General features: G+C 37.8%; 1 protein-coding gene across 1 annotated transcript in view; it reads right to left on the minus strand.

Annotated features, from left to right (window-relative positions):
- Positions 1-18792, minus strand: part of USP6NL (USP6 N-terminal like) — a 140239-nt gene extending 121447 nt beyond the window's left edge. The window contains exon 1 of the mRNA XM_055092406.1: positions 18720-18792. Within this exon, the coding sequence (XP_054948381.1) occupies positions 18720-18777 (58 nt within the window). The 5' untranslated portion in view covers positions 18778-18792. The remainder of the gene's footprint in view (positions 1-18719) is intronic.
- Positions 18793-20156: the final 1364 nt, after the last annotated feature.

Below are 20156 nucleotides of genomic sequence, written 5' to 3' on the forward strand. Positions count from 1 at the left end.
TTTTGGGAGAAGAGGTGAAATTTGAATATAGTCTATAGATTCATCAGTTAATTTCCTAACTATGACCACTGCACTGTAGTTATGTAACAGAACATCTTGGATTTCAGGATATATACTTCAAAATAGTTAAGGGTAAATACTTCAACTCACTCTCTAACACTTCAAGAAAAAAAAAAAAAGCAATAATATTAACACAGGATGAGAAAACAAATGTCATAAAATGTTAACGCTGGGGAAATCCAGGTAAAAGAATATGAGAATTGTCTATGCTATTCTTGCAACATTTTCCTAAGTCAGAAATTATTTCAAAATAAAAAATTAGATCCTGACTCACTCTCTCTGGAGTGTACCCAGAAGAGGCATGGTGGAGCAGTGGGACAACATAGGTGGATCTTCTCACTTCAGTATTTTATCCCACTGGTCAATTCCCTCCATGCCGTGATCTGAATGTCTAAGTTCCCCCAAAATTCCTGTGTTAAACCTAACCCCCAAGGTGATGGTATCATGAAGCAGGACCTTTGAGAGTTGATTAAATCACAGGAGCAGAGCTTTCATTAATGGGCTTAGTGCCCTTACAAGAGGTAATCCCAGAGAGCTGCCGTGCCTTTCCAAGACGTGAGGAGAAGCCAGAAGGCGCCATCTATGAACCAGAAAGCAGGCCCCTAACAGACATTAAATCTGCCAGTGCCTTGATCTTGGACTTCCCAGCCTCCAGAACTGTAAGAAATAAACTTCTATTGTTTGTAAGCTATCCAGCTTATGATATTTTGTTAGAACAGCCCAAACAGAATAACACAAGGGCTACATCCCATTGGTTAAATTGACTGTAACTTCATATAAGTCCTGATATCTAATAGAAAAAAATCCTCCCTCTCTGATATTATTTAGAAATGTCCTAGCTACTTTTGGCTCTTTATCTTTCCACCCTTTCCATATAAAATTTAAAATCACCTAATAAGTTCCCTGGTAAGCCTGATTGTGATTTAATTTGAATTTCATTGGTCTATATGTCAACTAGGTAGAAATGATATTTTTCAGATACAAAGATTTCCTGTACAAAAAACATGGTATATTTCTCTATTTCTAGGTCCTCCTAAAATCCTTTTTTAAAAATATATAATTTTCCTTTAGAATTCTTTTTTTTTTTTTTTTTTGATGGAGTCTGGCTCTGTCACCCAGGCTGGAGTACAGTGGCGCGATCTCAGCTCACTGCAAGCTCCGTCTCCTGAGTTCATGCCATTCTCCTGCCTCAGCCTCCAGAGTAGCTGGGACTACAGGCGCCTGCCACCAGGCCAGATGCCAGGCTAATTTTTTTGTATTTTTAATAGAATGGGGTTTCACCATGTTAGCCAGGATGGTCTCGATCTCCTGACCTCGTGATCCACCCACCTCGCCCTCCCAAAGTGCTGGGATTACAGGTGTGAGCCACCAGGCCCAGCCTAGAATTCTTACATATCTTTCATTAGATTTATTTCTATTTTTTCTGATACTATTGAAAACGGAGTCTCTTAATTGCCTTTTCACTGCTGATACATAAGCATGCAACTAACTTCTGTATATTAGTTGTTTGTTTTTTTGTTTGTTTGTTTTGGGGGAGGACAGAGTCTCGCTCTGTCAGCCAAGCCGGAGTGCAATGGCGCAATCTCGGCTCACTGCAACCTCCGCCTCCCGGATTCAAGCAATTCTCCTGCTTCAGCCTCCCGAGTAGCTGGGATTACAGGTGCCTTGCCACCACACCTATCTTTGTATTTTTAGTAAAGACAGGGTTTCACCATGTTGGTTGGCCAAGCTGGTCTCGAACTCCTGACCTCAGGTGATCCGCCTGCCTCGGCCCCCCAAAGTACTGGGATTACAGGTGTGAGCCACCAGGCCAAAGTGCTGAGATTACAGGCGTGAGCCACTGTGCCTGGCCTTGTACCTTAGTACCTGTAGCTACACTGTTAACATCTTCCTTATTTCTAACAATTTATGTGTAAATTCTTCTGGTTTTCTCTACCTAATAAAAGAAAAAAAAATACAGGTGATGTTATTATACAGGTGATGTTATTTTCTTTTTCTGAGACAGAGTCTCACTCTGTCGTTCAGACTGGAGTGCCGTGGCACAATCCTCACTGCAACCTCTGCCTCCCAGGCTCAAGTGATCCTCCCACCTCAGCCTCCCAAGTAGCTGGGACCACCAGCTACTCAGGGTGTGCCACCATGCATAGCTAATTTTTTATATTCTTTATGGAGACACGGTTTCACTATGTTGCCGAGGCTGGTCTGGAACTCCTGAGCTCAAGCAATCCGCCCGCCTCAGCCTCCCAAAGAGCTGGGATTATAAGCATGAGCCACCACACCCAACCTCATCTGTAATTTATGAACAATTCATTTCCTCCTTCCAATCCTTATACTTCTAATCCATTTTTCTTGTTTTACTGCACTGGCTAAAACCATCAATACAATCTTTAATAGAAGTGGTTCTAACCGGCATACTTTTCTACTTTTTTAATTTTAAAGGGATGCTTTCAACATTTTCCAATTTAAGATGATGCTTGCTTTAAGCCTTTTATAGATACTCTATCAGGCTACTCAAGAGGCAAAGGCGGAAGGATCCCTTGAGCCCAGGAGTTTGAGGCTGCAATGAGCTATGATTGCACCACTGCACTCCAGCTCTAGCCTGGGCAACAGAGTGAGACTCTATCTCTAAAAAAAATAAATCAAAATTATTTTTAAAAATTTTTAAAGAATTCAGATATAGACACCCTTCATCAGGTTAGGGAAATCCCCTTCCATTCCTGATTTAGAACAGTGATTTGAGAATGTTATTTTTAAATGTCAATACAATATATGAAAATATCATCCTTTATAACTACAGAATTTAAAAGCTACAATAAAAACCTTTCTATTTCAACTTAAAAACCTGCGGGATCAGTTTATGTCATTTTACTAGGTACTTGCTAGGTACATGCAGTGATGTGCCACATCTCCTTTATATCAGCTTGCTGGTAGCTTGAAGTTTTAAAATTGACTGTGGTGGGTGTTTTTATACCACAGAAATTAGCAAACACTACAATCGGGGTTTTCCCCCTCCCACACTCCCCAGTAGCTGGTTGTTAAACATTTACCAGCACAACACTGGATGCAGGGGGAAAAAAAGTTTGAAGATCCTGTAAGTAATACTTACATTCATTCAACAAGCATTCATTGAGCATTTACTATGTGCTAGGTAGGCACTGGGAATTAGAGACTTAAGATACTCATAACCAGGAAGAATGTGCTAAGTGGCAAAGTAGCACCAAAACCAATTTTGAGTTGACAGGGCAGGTTGCAATACAGAATCAGGAACCAGGCAATGTAACATCAGAATACCATATGGAAAAATCTTTCAAACCACAAATTGATAATCACTTCCCTGTCTAAAAACATTAATGGCTTTCCATTTGCACACAGATAAGTTTAAATTCCTTAGCATAGAGTGTGGCCTCATTAATAATATAGTCCCCATCTATCACTGCAGACACGATTCCTGAAGTTTCTTGCCAGTACTACTTCAATTACATGCAGTGCGCGCATGACACTTTCCTCCATTCCCTGAATACGACACCACTGCCTTTGTATATTCCATGCACCCTGCCTACAGGAACTTCCCCATTTTCTCTACTCAGATTTTCAAGACCTAATTTTTGTTATCTCCTTAAAGAGGTCTTCCCAATCTTATCAGGGCATTAATTAGCTGTTCCCTCTCTCCCCATACCTACAACACCCTATACATACCTAAATCTATCAGAACACTTATCCCAGTGAATTTTAGCTATTTACAAGTTATTTTCCTGCCCCAGACCATGTCCCTCATGGGGGAGATAGACTAGATCTACAGTCTGCAAACATTTTCTATAAAAGCTAGATAGTAAATGTTTTCTATTTTGTGAGCCATGTGGTCACTGTTGTAACTACTCAACTCTATTGTACAATACACATAGACAATACACATATGAATGTGCGTCCAAATATGACCCATAGGCTGTAGTTTGCAGATTACAAACCACCAGTGGAGAGTGGGGGGGGCAGCAACGTCTAAAGACACTTTTGATAGTCACAACAGGAGGTGGGGTACTATGGCATCTAGTGCATAGACCCAAAGATGCCGGTTAACATCCTACAATTTACGTAACAGCCTCCACGAGAATTATCTAGCCCCAAAAGTCAATAGTGATGAGTTGACAAACCCTGCCCCAGACCATGTCCCTCATGGATAGTGACCTTGTCCTGAGTAACATCTGAAGCTTTCCTATTATAGCTTTAGACTCATTAGTTGTTATTTAATAAAGATTTGGGTATATCAATAGTTAAACAATATAATTTCTAAAAATTTCCTAATTAGACAAATCAAAATCATGATCTCCATTTTGGCAGAAAGAATCAAAAGCCTTAGCCTTTTGCATACTATCTGAACAGTAATATTATGATGGCAATTTTATATTAACAAATATAGTCATGCACACAAATTTAGCTACAAGGATGTTTGCAATGTGTATTATTTATAATTGCAAAAAAAATGGGAAATAATCGAAATGTCCGACAACAAGAACTTAATAAAGTTTCAGTGAGTGTACACCATGGAATACTAGACGGCATTAAAAAAATTGCATTCTAGACAAGTGATTGTCAATCTGCAGTGAAATCACCTGGGGAGTTTCAAAGGACTGATGGCTGAACCCATCCACAGGAACTGTGACTTCATTGTCCTAGGGTGCAGCCTGGGCACCACAAAGTTTAAAAGCTCCCCTAAATGATCCTAACCTTCAGCCATGGTTCAGAACCACCATTCTAGAAGAATGACATAGGAAAAGCTAACTATAAATGACTATGTAAACATGAAAGGTATAAAATATCATGATTTCACTCGTTGGATGGATGGATTGATGGAGGAATGAATGGATGAATGACGAACGGATAGATGATGGATGGATGGATGGATGGATGGATGGATGGATGGATGGATGGATGGGGGAGGCACACAAAGGAAAAATATCAAAATCTTGTTTGGCCCTAAATATAAAAAGTACAAGAGTACTGGTATAATTCTAAAGCAAAATTATACTATTATTCAGAGCAAATAATGTTATAAGTAATTCAAACCAACACCCTAGACTCTTAAAGAATTACAAACTAATAGGTCTCTATTTTCTTCTTTTTGTCAATACACATCTCTAATAGTTTTTCTTATTATTATAATAATAATGAATGTTCACTATAGAAAAATAAGAATCTAACACTAAGCCAAAAGAAAATAAAAATCTGTCTTAGGTCCCACATACAGAGATAAGCACTACTGACAATCTTTTGGACTTACTTTGTACTTTTTTGTTACTGATTTTACAAAAGTGAGGTACTATTATGCATATTCTTTTGGAACTAACGTGTTTTCACACTTTCATATGTGTCATCAACATCACTTTTATGCAAAAAACACAGACAAGAATATTTGGACTCTGCTCTAAGCCTACAAATTCTTTTGATCATACGAATAACAACCCAGCATCTTTTCATTCTTGGCAATGATTCAGACTTTTTTTTAACCCACTTTTCAGAAAACTTTTTTGGCTTTCCTGGAAATACATTTCAGAATTGAACTACTGTCATCCTTTTCAGAACATGTAGATAAATGAGATGAAAAAAATGTGAGAGATGATTTTATTGTGACAAACATAATCTGTAAATATTCAAGATGTCCACTGGCCTGAAAATATAAAGAGACTGTAGGATATTAAACTATAAACCATTTCTAACTCTTCTCTCTTTTTTGGGTTAAGAAATCAGTTAATAGACTTCATTTCCTTCATTTCTTTGTCATTCTACTTAAGCTTGGTTTTTGTTTGTTTGTTTTTGAGACGGAGTCTCATTCTGTCGCCCAGGCTGGAGTGTGGTGGCTCGATCTCAGCTCATGCAACCTTTGCTTCCCAGGTTCACATGATTCTCCCTGCCTCAGCCTCCCCAGTAGCTGGAATTACAGGTGCCCACCACCACGCCAGGCTAATTTTTGGTGGCGGTGGTGGTGGTGGTGGTGGTGGTGGTGGTTGTTTTTGAGACGGAGTTTCGCTCTTGTCTCCCAGGCTGGAGTGCTGTGGCGTGATCTCGGCTCACTGCAACCTCCACCTCGCGGGTTCAAGCGATTCTCCTGCCACAGCCTCCCGAGTAGCTGGAATTACAGGTGCCTGCCACCGCACCTGGCTAACTTTTTGTATTTTTAGTAGAGACGGGGTTTCGCCATGTTGGGCAGGCTGGTGTCAAACTCCTGACCTCAGGCGATCTGCCCAACTGGGCCTCCCAAAGTGCTGGGATTACAGGCGTAAGCAACCACGCCCAGCCAATTTTTGTATTTTTAGTAGAGACAGGGTTTTGCCACGTTGGCCAGGTTAGTCTCGAACTCTGGACCTCAGGTGATCCACCCGCCTCAGTCTCCCAAATTACTGGAATTACAGGCGTGAGCCACGGTGCCCAGCCTCTACTTAAGTTTTAAAGGAGGAAAAATATAGTCACTTCATTCTAGAATGTAGAAAATCAACCTCTACAAACTTCTACAATATAAATTACAGCACACTACTACAAAAAATAAAAATTCATTGACAACTTGAAATTGTCAGATGTGGAAAGAGCCACAGAATTTGTGTTTATGGATGACAACATTATCCTTCTCTCATATAATTTCAAAGCAGATTATATGATAGTAATTGTTTATGAACAGAAGTATTTGTATTAATAGAATTAAGTTAGCAATTCTTTGAAAATCAGTCTTTGAAAATATTTTATCAAATGATAATTCATTTTGCTTATAAAGAGCAGGCAAGAAGCTTCTCAACTCTGTAGCTCAGTGGACACTATCATAAACACGTACAAAGCTTCACAAACATGGGAAATAAAAATATGTTATTCCAATTTATCTTCACAACATTGAGAAATTCTTAATCTACTGACTGTACAGAGTGTATTCTAAAGGCAATAAAATCCTGTTCATTCATATAAGATTTCTTATGTATCTAGTATGTAAGAGGTACCATGCCAATTGCTGTTTTACAGGGGTAATCAACCTCCTTCCAGTCTACAAAGATAAACCAGCATTAAATAAATAATTACAAAATTAATGATTAAATTACAATTGAGATGATTCTTGCAAGTAAAGGATGACAGGAGAGTTGTGCCCTTACATGGAAAAAGAGTGTGAATTAAAAGCCGTACATAATATACTATAACTGAACATACTCTAATTTACATATTATTACATTTTCAATTTTTTTTTTTTTTTTTTCCCTGAGACGGAGTCTCGCTCTGTTGCCCAGGCTGGAGTGCAGTGGCACCATCTCCGCTCACTGCAAGCTCCGCCTCCCGGGTTCACGCCATTCTCCTGCCTCAGTCTCCCGAGTAGCTGGGACTACAAGCGCCCGCGCCACTGTGCCCAGCTAAATTTTTTTTTATATTTTTAGTAGGGATGGGGTTTCACCGTGTTAGCCAGGATGGTCTCGATCTCCTGACCTCAGGATCCACCCACCTCAGCCTCCCAAAGTGCTGGGATTACAGGCGTGAGCCACCGCGCCCGGCTACTACATTTTCAATTTTTTAAGGAAGTCTCTCCCATTGTGTAGAACTGACTTCTCTTTTAACTTTGCAAAGCCACATGCAAATGGACACACAAATATGGAAGAAAAGAGATTTAGTCATAATAAGGAAATTTAAATATGACTTCATTTTCAAAATCAAGAATTCAAGAAAACAGAGCATTCAACCAACCTGGACCTACTCTAGATTCCAACAAAGCTATCAAATAACATTATTAGTTTTTTAAAAATTCGTTATTGGCCAGGCACAGTGACTCATGCCTGTAATCCCAGTACTTTGGGAGGCTGAGGCGCACAGATCACCTGAGGTCAGGAGCTCGAGACCAGCCTGGCCAACATGGCAAAACCCTGAAAACTACTAAAAATACAAAAATCAGCCAAGTGTGGTGGAGGGTGCCTGTGGTCCCAGCTACTTCAGAGGCTGAGGCAGGAGAATCGCTTGAACCCAGGAGTCAGAGGTTGCAGTGAGGCGAGATCACGTCACTGCACTCCAGCCCGGGGGACACAGCGAGACTCTGTCTCAAAAAAAGAAAAGGAAAAAAACGCATTTAACACAAAATTAGCTGGGTGTGGTGGCGTGTGCCTGTAGTCCCAGCTATTCAGGAGGCTGAGGTGGGAGAATCATCACTTGAGCCCAGGAAGAATTTCAGTGAGCCAAGACTACACTACTGCACTCCAGCCTGGGTGACAGAGCAAGACCCTGTTCCCAAACCAAAGCATTTAGCTCTGTGTGTATAGCCTTGGAATAAATGTTAATTAAACGTAACATCACATTTAAGATAAAAGGTTCATAAGTGCACATACACATAAAACACATAAAGACAAACATATTGCCAAAGAATTCACAAAAGCACTTGGGTATATAAACACAGACGTCCCTCTAACATTCAGAGAGATTTTTGTAGAGATTCCCCCAGTATGAAATCTGTAATCACCATAACACATTAATTACAACAGTGATGGAAGACTGCCAACAGTGTCCTTGAAAGAATAGTACCTTAGGCCAAACTCATCTTTGGTACTTATTATTCTCCACTCTTCCCCTCTTTCTGAAACCTTTTACTACTTCTGCCTTTTCGGTATACTATGCATTATCTCTCCTCTGACCATCACAAAATGGTACATGTCTCAAAATAAAACTATATGAGGCCGGGCACAGTAGCTCACAAACTGTAATCCCAGCATTCTGGGAGGCCGAGGCAGGCAGATCACTCGAGCCCAGGAGTTCAAAACCAGCCTGGTCAACATGGCAAAACCCCATCTCTACAGAAAAATACAAAAATTGGCCAGGCGTGGTGGAGCACACCTGTAGTCCCAGCTACATGAGAGGCTGAGGTGGGAGAATCACTTGAGCCAGGGAGGCAGAGACTGTAGTGAGCCGAGATCATGCCACTGCACTCCAGCCTAGTTGACAGAGCAAGACCCCTGTCTCAAAAAAACAAAGAAACAAACAAAAAACCATATGAAACTCCAATAAATATATAAAAGCTACACTGCTTCATAATAAATTTTTGGAAGGTGCAAAAGGAGCATTCAAAGTTAAAATCTGTGATTTTTCCATAATCATTTTGGGAGAAAAGACTGTTTTAGAATGATATGATGAAAGAGAAAATGTAAACAGTGAGTCCATGAAAAAGTTATCTTGTCTAATGAGGAAATAGCACCTCACTAGGATGGCTACTACCAACGAAACAGAAAATAATAAGGGCTAGGAGGATATGGAGAAAATGGAATCCTTGAGCAATGTAAGCCGGTGCAACCACTATGGAAAACAGTATGGCAGTTCCTTGCAAAATTAAAAAAAAGAATTACAGTATGATCCAGCAATTCCACTTCTTGGTACAGACCCAGAATTGAAAGCAGGGTTCCAAAGATGTATTTGTACACCCATGTTCACAGCAGCATAATTCGCAACAGCCAAAAGGTGGAAGCACGAGGTCAGGAGATTGAGACCATCCTGGCTAACACAGTGAAACCCCGTGTCTACTAAAAATACAAAAAATTAGCTGGGCGTGGTGGCGGGCACCTGTACTCCCAGCTACTCGGGAGGCTGAGGCAGGGGAATGGCGCAAACCCGGGATGCGGAGCTTTCAGTGAGCCGTGATCAAGGACACTGCACTCCAGCCTGGGAAACAGAGCGAGACTCCATCTCAAAAATAAATTAATTAATTAAATTAAATTGAATAAAAATTTAAAAAGGTGGAAGCAACCCAAGTGTCCACTGACAGAAGAATGGATAAACAAAATGTGGTCTATATATACAAGGGAATATTATTCAGCCTTAAAAAGGAAGGTGATTCTGACCCATGCTACAATATGGATGGACCTTAAATACATTGTGCTGAGTTAAAACAAGTTACAAAAATACAAATACTGAATGATTCCACTTACATGAGGTACCTAGAGGTCAGAGGCTGGGAAGAGGAAGAAATAGAGCATTAGTGTTTAATGGGTACAGAGCCTCCAGTTTTTCAAAATGAAAAGAGGTGAAGAGATTAAGGTTGCACAACAATATTAATGTACTTAACACTACTGAACTACACACTTAAAAAATGGCTAAGATGGTAAATGGTATGTGTACTTTACCATAATTTTTTAAGTTATCCTGTCTAGAAATCAAATAATACAACAGATAGCAACTATATGATGTCATTTTGAGCCTACTAGGCTAGTGATGGTGGAACTGATATCCTTGTACACAATTACCAGAGCAAATGTAAATGGGTGCAATCTTTTCCAGAAAGGCAAAAGAATTAGGCATAAAAAGCTCAACATTATAAATCTAGTCTATGGAATTCCAGTTTAATGAAAAAACTGAGCCATCTTAAATGACCAAAAAAACTGAGCCATCTTAAATGACCAAAAAAAAAACTGAGCCATCTTAAATGACCAAAAAAAAAAAAAAAAAGGAAATGGTTAAGTAAGTTATGATGAGTCATTACCTTTAAGGAATAAAATTGTGAATTCTAACCATGAAAACAATTACTGAAATCTGTTTTAAATACAATTAGTGTTAGAAATCCAAACATAAAATTGCATATACACTATTAATGTGATTATATAAAAATATATAGTATCTAAACAATTCTAGAAGATCATAGGCAGAAATGTAAATGGCTTCTTTAACATAGTGAGGTTACCAGTAATATTTTTCCCCCATTTTCAAAATATATTTATTTTAATGTTGTGGTTAACAACAAGAAAAGGGGGTTGTGTAAAATGAAGAAAATCGATTAGTTTAAATGAAATTAGATAAAAGTATAAATAGAGGCAAGAGGGGAGTACTTGCCTAAACTAAACTTAAAATCTTCTCTAACCCACCTATTCTCCCAATACCAAGCTTTCCTTAATTTCTTAATGTCAGTCTCGATCTCTCAATGCTGGGTCTTCACATACGTTGTTCTTTCTGTTTAGAACACTCTCCTCTTCCTCTTCACTAGGTCTCAGCTGGAAGGTTTCCTTAAAGTGGTCCTCCCAACCTCCCTGTGAGGACAGATTCCCTTGCTCCTGCAGGAGCAAGGACTCCCTGGATGTCCCTTTTGGTACTAAGACCGTACTACTGGCTCAATGTCTGGCTTTCCCACCAGTTCCATGATCTACAAGGCCAAGGGTCACGTCTGTCTTGTTCTTGGCTGTATCATCTAAGACCAGCACAGAAACAGTACATATGTAGGGGCTCATTAAGTATCTGTTTATACTAAAATTAAAACAATTATTATTTATTCAAAATTACAATTCTCTCCCTTAAAACTTGTTTTAAAATCGAAGATTCAAACACCATGACCCCTAAAATATTTTAAGAAATTAATTTATAGTATCATGTGTCTCAAAGTTGTCTAACTTTGAATTTGAATTTCCTATCCTTTGCAATATTCCAAGTTAATCTTCTAGCTTTCACTATACCTTGCAATTATTAAACTTTTAACAGTCATACTATAAGATGATAAGTATCCTGACATTTCATATTAAAATCTAATATGACCCATAAATCTCTACAGCCTAATCAGAATCAGAGTCTTAAAATGTCCGTTTATTCTATTTTTGGCTAAAGAAAATGTATCAGGACAAAGAGGCACCAGGTTATGAGAACAGCTAATCTTTAGTGAAGCAATCTCAATTTATGTACAAATAGCTATAGCTGTTTTATTATTATAAAATAATTCAATTCAATACTGCTATACTTTATACCTTCATAGCATTTGTTCAGTAGCATCTTGAGATTTTTATCAAGATAATTCAGAACAGGAATTCTACTAAAAGGGATCTCTCGATAAAAGCCAAAAGCCATCTCATTTCAACGCCATCTCATATTCTAGAAAATATTTCATTGTCAATTTTTTCTCAAGACTTTGTAATAAAAGTAAAATAGAAACTAGTAAAGCAGAACAATAAATCCTGTACTTATGCAGGAGATTTGAATCCTGTTTCAATTCAAGTAGAAATGGGGAATTTTCTACTAAACAGCTAAACGTGAAGGAAATCTAGAGATCACCAGGTAGTTCCTTTCTCTTGAAGGCAGGCTTCCTGACGGAATGTCCCCTAACCAGTCACACCTGTTAGGTCAGATCCCATTACAGGAACCCTCCATCATCCATCATCTGAGGAACAGTCTATAAAACAGCTGGTCTGTTGTCTTCAAAAACATCAATATCACAAAAGGTAAAGAAAATCTGAGGAACTATTCCAGATTGGAGGAGAGTAAAGAGACTGGATGACAAAAGGCAATGTGTGAATAACACTCAGCTGAATCCTGTACTGGAGGAGCAAAATGCTGTAAAGCACATCATTGGGGAAACTATCAACACTGGAATAAGGATCATATATTAGATAAGTCTAATTTATCTATGTGATTATTTTACCGTGGTTATGCAAAAGAATGGCATTGTTTTTCGGAACCATACACTGAGGTACATATGGGGAAAGGAGCATGATACATGCAACCTACTCTCAAATTGTTCAAAAATAAATCAGTGATATTTTAAAAATAGATTTTCAGAAATAATATTTTAAAATAAATAATTGATCCCACTGAAAAAATAAAGTTGGACTGGTTGGCAAGGAGTAGATGTAAGAATTTCATCTGCTGAGAAGAGATAAACACTAATGAAAGAAAAAAAATAATGAAGGAAAACTTTGTAGATCTAGACATTGTTATATTCCATCAGAATGCAGCCAGCACTGAGCTAGAAAAGCTTATCTTTTCAGTTAGAATAAAATTTCTAGTGTCTAACAACTTTTATATCACATTGTCAGGGAAAAGAGTAATAACTCCATTTTTATAATACAAATCAAACATTTTTAAGTAGCTTTTATTTTTAAGCACAGAGATACTGCTAAGGAATCATGTGAGAACCAAATTCCTTTTAACAGTCAGTTTGGATATCCAGATAGTAGAAGTAGAGTTTTTCTCCTGTTCTGTGCAAAGTCCCCCATATATAGATGTATACAATATACCAAAAGTACGAAGTTTCCACACAAGGTCTCACTAACACTGATTATTTTAAAAACCACAACCCTATTGCCCCCATGTATGGAAACCCGGATAAGATAATGGCAATGGAGAAGCACCTTTCCTTATCCAGAAGAGAGACTCTAACAGCAGTAAAGGTTTCCCCTTAGCAGTAAGGCAACCTGCTTTATATAGCTTCTAGGTCACATCTGTCAGCAGAAACATTTTTTATAATAAAGCATGCCAACAAAATACATCCTAGTAGTCACATTATAGTGGCCTGAATTAACCACTTAGCATGTAAATTTCTGTTATATTAGTTAAAACAACAAATTTAAGCAGGTTTGAAAATTAAATTCAATATCTGCTGTACCATAATTGTCAAAAGTAAACAGTTTGCAATGCTCTTCCAACACTGGTAATAGCTGGTTCCTCCTCCCCTAATCCAGAACACTTCACACATGACCTACATCTACATATCATAGAAAGACAATAATATAAAATTGTTACCAAAGGAAAACACAAAGACCAACTATTATAATTTACATAAAAACTTAATACATATATACATGTTAGCTTTTACAAATTTCTCTCAAGTTATAATCAAGCAAATATATTCTCCCTTACCTTGCAAGTACTAGAACATAACTAGGTACACCAGTGAAGAGATCAAACACAGTGCTTTACTGTAGTGTTCAAACCTTTACTAAGGCATCCTATAAATTCCATTTCTATTCCACTCTTCTAACATCTAAAACAGGCAACTGTATTTTTAAAAAGACATTGTGACGCCAAATGCCCCACAATATAAATGTTAATGAATATCTATTAGTGTCTGACTATAATCTTTTTATATTTTATTGTTTAAAGCTTAACACCTGAATGCTACCAATGTGTGAGAACAAAATCAAACCGGTGCCGCTCCAGGGTACCAAGGCAATGCCAGGGGAAGTCAGTTTCTAAATTCAGAGGGAGAAGACAGCACTCTACTACCAACTGCCTGCACAACGGCCATTATCTCTGAACATGAATAAGAATAACCCATAGGAGAAGTTTTCATTTTCACCTGACCTCCTAACTTCTGGGCCACATTCATGATACAAACATACAGTGCATTTCAGTTTTAAAAAAGAATTAATTTATGGCTCAGTGCTTAAAAGTAGGAGTGGGAGACTGGGATAAGGGAAGACATTTTCACTCTATGTCCGACCTTTCTAACCCGTAGCTTTAAAGAGAAGCTGAAAAGAATTACTTTCACAGTCACCCTGCCTATCTCCAAAAAAAAGTCACACCAAAATACTATTTTAGATCAATTCTGAGGAAGAAAGACAGAGGCTTGAAAATTTCTAATATCAATTTCACACTACAGGAAATGAGATTTCTGTACAATGGCACCCATCACATACACTGATAGCCACAAATTCCCTTAGTAGAAGACATCTATTTGTGTTCAATGCAAAAAAATGAAAATATATAGCTGTCCAGATACTATTGTAAAAACTGGATGTTACTTATGTGGAATTTTATTCAGACCATGTAACAAATCTCACTTACTAAGCGGTGCTTTCCACTACATCTTTTCACAAATAAAAAATACTAAAAATCATACACATAATATTTTCATATAGAAATCCAGTTTTGGAGAAGTTAATGTAAAAGAGATATAGATTTTTTTCCAACCAGTACATCAATTCTAATAACACAGATTCAAGAAGAAAACTGTAAAAATCAAACTCTATTTTCTAAAATTAATGAAAGAGATAACAAGACAAATATTTAAGAGCATTAATTTGAAACATAATTCCCCTCTGAACTCTGGCTGCCAGGAGAACAAGCAGAAGGAAGCGGAGAACACGCACCAGCATTTGGAATCATGGTACTTTGGAAAATCAGACTCTGAGCAACACAGTAGGCCCCCAAACCCTGAAAACTGTGTTTCTTGTAATTTAGCATATTTCATAACTAATACAGGAATTCCTTGTTTTACCCAATAGATGTACTCCTATAAGACAAAATTAGAAATGAAAATTTTCTCACTGACTTAACAGTAAATTTTAAGAGTTAGAAGGCGTCCAGATGATCTATCTGGTACCTACATTTACGAATGAGTAAAGGATGTGTGGGGAGGGGGTTAAAGAAGTCAAGCCACTTGCCATACATAACGTGGCTACCAGCAGCAAAGCCAGGGTTCCACCTCAAGTCTCTGGGACTCTGGGAACATAAAGAGGCCAGCCATTGGAAAACTTACTGCTTTCAGAATGGAATTCGAAATAGTTCTCTTAAGAATGGAGTCTCTTGAAACTATTATAAAGAAGTCATTTGGAGCACACTGGTTTGTGTTGTACTAAAAATTTCATTGAAGTTGATTTACATATAAAATTTATCTACATTATGCAATACGTTGTAGATCTAAAAGAAAACGTCTAATAACAGGTCTATAAAAACTAGATAAATATAGCTTTTGAAGAATAAAAATATAATAGTAGGTATATAATTTGAAATTTTAAGATTTAACTAGTAAAAATAATTTAGAAGCTTTACTAAGCTTATACTACTATAGTAATTTACATTTATGCAAAAAATTAAATCACCAAATAAAAGGAAAACAGACTTTCACAGAAAATGTTTTGTTTAAACATTTCAATTTCTTTTCTAGATAGAGATGTGTGTGAGAGAGGGAAAGGGAGAGGGAGAATCAAATGGACAAAATGTAAATATTTGATAAATCTCACCAAAAGGTATATGGAAATTTGGGGTACTATTTTTACAACTTTTCTTGTTGTAAGTTTGAAAAAATATCAAAAGAAAATATATAAGAAAAGAATGTAAACCACCTCCCAAAAAATTTTTAACTTAAATATATAAGAAAAGACTATATTAAATTCATATTTAATTTCCCATAGTATCAAACCAAGAATTACTCTTTTTAGTTTTGAGACAGTCTCACTCTGTCGCCTGGGCTGGAGTGCAGTGGCTCAATCTCAGCTCACTGCAACCTCCACCTCCTGGGTTCAAGCAATTCTCCTGCCTCAGCCTACTGAGTAGCTGAAATTACCGGCACCCACCACCATGCCCAGCTAAATTTTTAGTATTTTTAGTAGAGACGGGGTTTCACCATGTTGGCCAGGCTGGTCTTGAACTCCTGACCTCAGGTGATCTGGCCACCTCAGCCTCCCAAAGTATTGGCATTACAGCCGTGAGCCACCACACTCGGCCTCAGAATTACTCACTTTTCTACAGCAAGTGGTCAAAAGAATATAAATTAGCTAAAAGCACAGTATATTCCACTTTAAATAGTGTTAATAACAACGAAGTACACTAAACTAAGAAAGTAATCACACAAATTTTCTGAGAAGCAATTTCTGCTGGCATTCTTCACCACTGACTACAGCTAAAGGCTGCCACAGGTCTGACAGTGGCCCCTGCCCACTAGATGCCATCAGGTCCCCCAGTAACTGTCAGCCACAAAGTCTCCATACATTTCCAAATTCCTCTCCTCCATTAAGAATCACTGATTATATATTCATTTTAAGAATAACATTTAGAACTTTATATTCCCAAATCTAAATTTATCAAACATAAATGAGTCTTAATATAACAAAAGGATACCTGTTATACTTTGTAAGGGGATTTAAGATTCCATTAAATAACAGACATGCTGGCATTTCAAAGACAATTCAACTTAAATTTTCTTTTAACTTCTACCCAACTTCTGAAGCATGCAGCTATTCCACAAAACAGTTTATCTATCTAGATAGGCTACTGTCCTAGAGAGTTTTAGCCAGTACTTATGGGAAGCCTTCTGTTACTTGGAGCACAACTTTTTTACTTAGTAAGACTCTGAAGAATCCTTCTACTACCACTGAGAGATTTAGTAATCTATTCATTTATTTACAACATTATCTGCTCTAACAAATATTAAAACAAATTGTTCTTCACTTCAGCATGAACACTTAGTCCCCTGCTCCAGTGAATGAAGGTCTTTACTCCTATACTATTAGAAAACCACAAATACACTACACCCCAAATTACTCACTGCCATTATTCTTCCTCAGGTGAATGAGAAACATTTCATATCGAAAAATGACCTCAAAAAACTCATTTCATTATTTAGAACAAAGGGCAGAATCAAACACTCCAGTGTCATAGATTCACTCCTGGATTACCCAGCCAGAAGAGAAAAACTCTTAGGAAATCTATCACGTAATTAGTTGCAGAGCAAAACTTTCCTGAAGAAACTGAAATAAAATACAGAACATTAAAATTTTAAAACAGAGCAAATAAGCTAGTAAGTGTTTTTTTGTTTTTTAGTTTTTGTTTTTACTTAAAGCTTTGGAAAAAGAAATTAAGTAATACTGTAATTACTTTTGTGTTTTGGTGTTTTCACTTAGTTTTTTTTTAAATATATTCTACCAAAATAATCACTATTTTGTGCCTTGTGTACAAACTTCTCTTGTGACCATTTATATTATGGATCTGAGAGCTCCTTTTAAATCATAGCCACAGTTTGAGTATAACAACTTAATTTAATCCTTGGTACCATCTGAGAAAAACAAAATGGGCAAGTGTGATAAATGTTAATATGCAAATACAGAAAAACAACAATTTATGTACTAAAAATCAAAAGGCTTTTTGTGGATTGTAATAAAGTACAATCCACAATGAAATGCACATCATACTAACAGCATCATACAGTACGTTTTCCACAAAATAGATACTCAGCCTCAGAACGTGATAGCCTATATATCCACCAGAATAAAAGCGGAAAAACATTATAAAGCTTCTAGATGGGGCATTCCAACTACTGTGCCAAGAGGGTGCCATGGCAGTGAGCCACGCCTCGCTGCCTGGGCTGAGACGTTAGAGCCAGGTGCCTCTAAGCCCTAAACAGCTTCTTCAGTTTGCCCCACGTGATGTACAGCTATGACCATGTTCTAGCGTTTGATAACATGGAAAGGGCTGGGAAATACTGCAAAGATAAATCTAACCAGATATACAAATATCCAATCTTTCTTTTAATCTCCAGAAAAATATTGGGGGAAAAAAAAGCTAAGCCATCATTCCCACCCAAATCTAAGTTTGGAAATTCTATCTAAACTTCAGTGACATATATTGCTATTTTTTAGCCTGTACCACATATCCATAATTTTTTTTTCTCAAAAACAAGAACTCTGACACACTTGATCACGACCATTTGGAAGACTTACAACCCCCTAGAAACTGCAGCACAAGACAGATCGCTCTAATACTCCCTAACCTTTGGTACAGTAGTCTACTCAAGAACAATTTCTTTCGCTAGAGAAAATCATCAAATGGACAAGAAAAAGAAATGTAACTCAGTCTGATTCAAAGGGAGCTTGGAAAGAACTGAAAACTGAAAACAAGGCAAGAAAGGGTGAATACTGCCTGTGTAACCAATCTTTTTAACCGACATCTAACAAAATATCTGTTTGTCAGGGTAATTTTTTCTAGAATGAAATCTCATTAAGTTGCTTCTCTAACTGAAATCCTTTAATAGCTCCTTAAGCCCTATAGGATCAAGTCCAAACTTCCTAGAATGTAAATGACCTGGACCCCAATTTCGTCTCCTCCACCTTTACAATCCCCCTTCCTATCTCTAGAGTCCAGAATGTTCAATTCACTAGCAACACCTATGTGGAGTCAGAACGTCACACCTTTCTCACATTGCTCCGCCAGCCTGGAATGCTTTGTCTCGGGCCACACTCTACACATACACTCTTCTCACGGCAACAGCTCCCATTTCACCTAAAAATAATAATAATAAAACACAGAATAGCTCCTGCATACTAAGGACATTACTTACAAACACCCAAGGTAGTGCAATATTTATTTAACACCTATTTAGTGCCAGGAACAGTGTTCGGCTCTAGGAATGAAATCATCTTTTCTCCTCAAGGAGCACACAGATTAGAGAAACATACAAGCAAATAAGCAGATGATTTGAATACAGCTTGATGGGTCCCAGAACGAGGCAGGCAGAGTGCTATGGAGAAGCAGCGCACAGGGCTCACCTCCCAACTGGAGTGCTGTGTGGGTGACAGGCAGTGGCTCTAGGAACTAGCAGACTACTCAGAAGCTGATTTTTTTAAAAGAATCTGAAGTGTGAAGTAAGGCGTTAAGTCCCCAATGGCATTGTTCTTTCTCTGTAGCTTCCCCTTCTTCACACAAACACACAGAAATAACAGATGAAAGAGAAGCACAAGTCACTAAAATGGCATAGCTATGCCCCAAACATCTCTGTAGATCAGACATCTAACAGGAACATAAAGGGTGAGGCACACTGAAGGCACAAGGTCAGCTGGACTCTGGGCCCAGGGCAGGACAGAGCAGCAGGAAGTTTTGTCCTATGGGGCAACCGTAAAGAAAAGTTTTCCCTAGGAATCAAGGTCAAGAGCCAGGCTCTGTGCCTAAAGCCAGAGACTGGGGTGGCACTTTTCCTTAATTATGAAACTAGATTGAAAACGCTTCTACTAACTGTGCTGAGACTACAGCTTATAAGAGGTTGCTGACCTAATGCCAGCTGACTCAGTGACTGAATCTGTGATGTTCCCAACGTCACCATCGGGCCAGGGCTCTGACCCACTAACACAGACCTGATTCTGATCTGGGAACTCCAAAGCCAGGCAGAGACAAATATGAATCTGCTAGACCAGCATGAAAAAAACAAAAATCACAAAAAGAAAGAGAGAGACATAAGAGCAAAAAAACTTCCATCAGAATGTGCCTGCAAATTACAGAACATGATGAAAATATCAACAATCAAAACATAAATTCACTGAAGACAAAATTTTAAAATTATCAAATGATCTGAAAAAGACTTTAAAATAAGCATGTAAAAGATCCACAAAGAGATAAAAGAATAACAGAACCAATTGTTTTAAGTGGACATGAAAAAGAATTAGTGGATATAAAGAAGAACCAGTTAAAAATCTTGCAAATGAAATATAAATATTATAATTTAAAGGTGAAAAATGTTATGTGGTTCAAACACTATTAGTTGCTTGGCAAGCCATTCCTCCCCTCTGCCTTCATCCTCGCAAGACTTTGATCTTTGTTTTCTAGGGTAAGCAGTATACAAGACACCATCAAAC

Source organism: Pan paniscus, chromosome 8, assembly GCF_029289425.2.
Source record: "Pan paniscus chromosome 8, NHGRI_mPanPan1-v2.0_pri, whole genome shotgun sequence".
Taxonomy (NCBI): domain Eukaryota; kingdom Metazoa; phylum Chordata; class Mammalia; order Primates; family Hominidae; genus Pan; species Pan paniscus.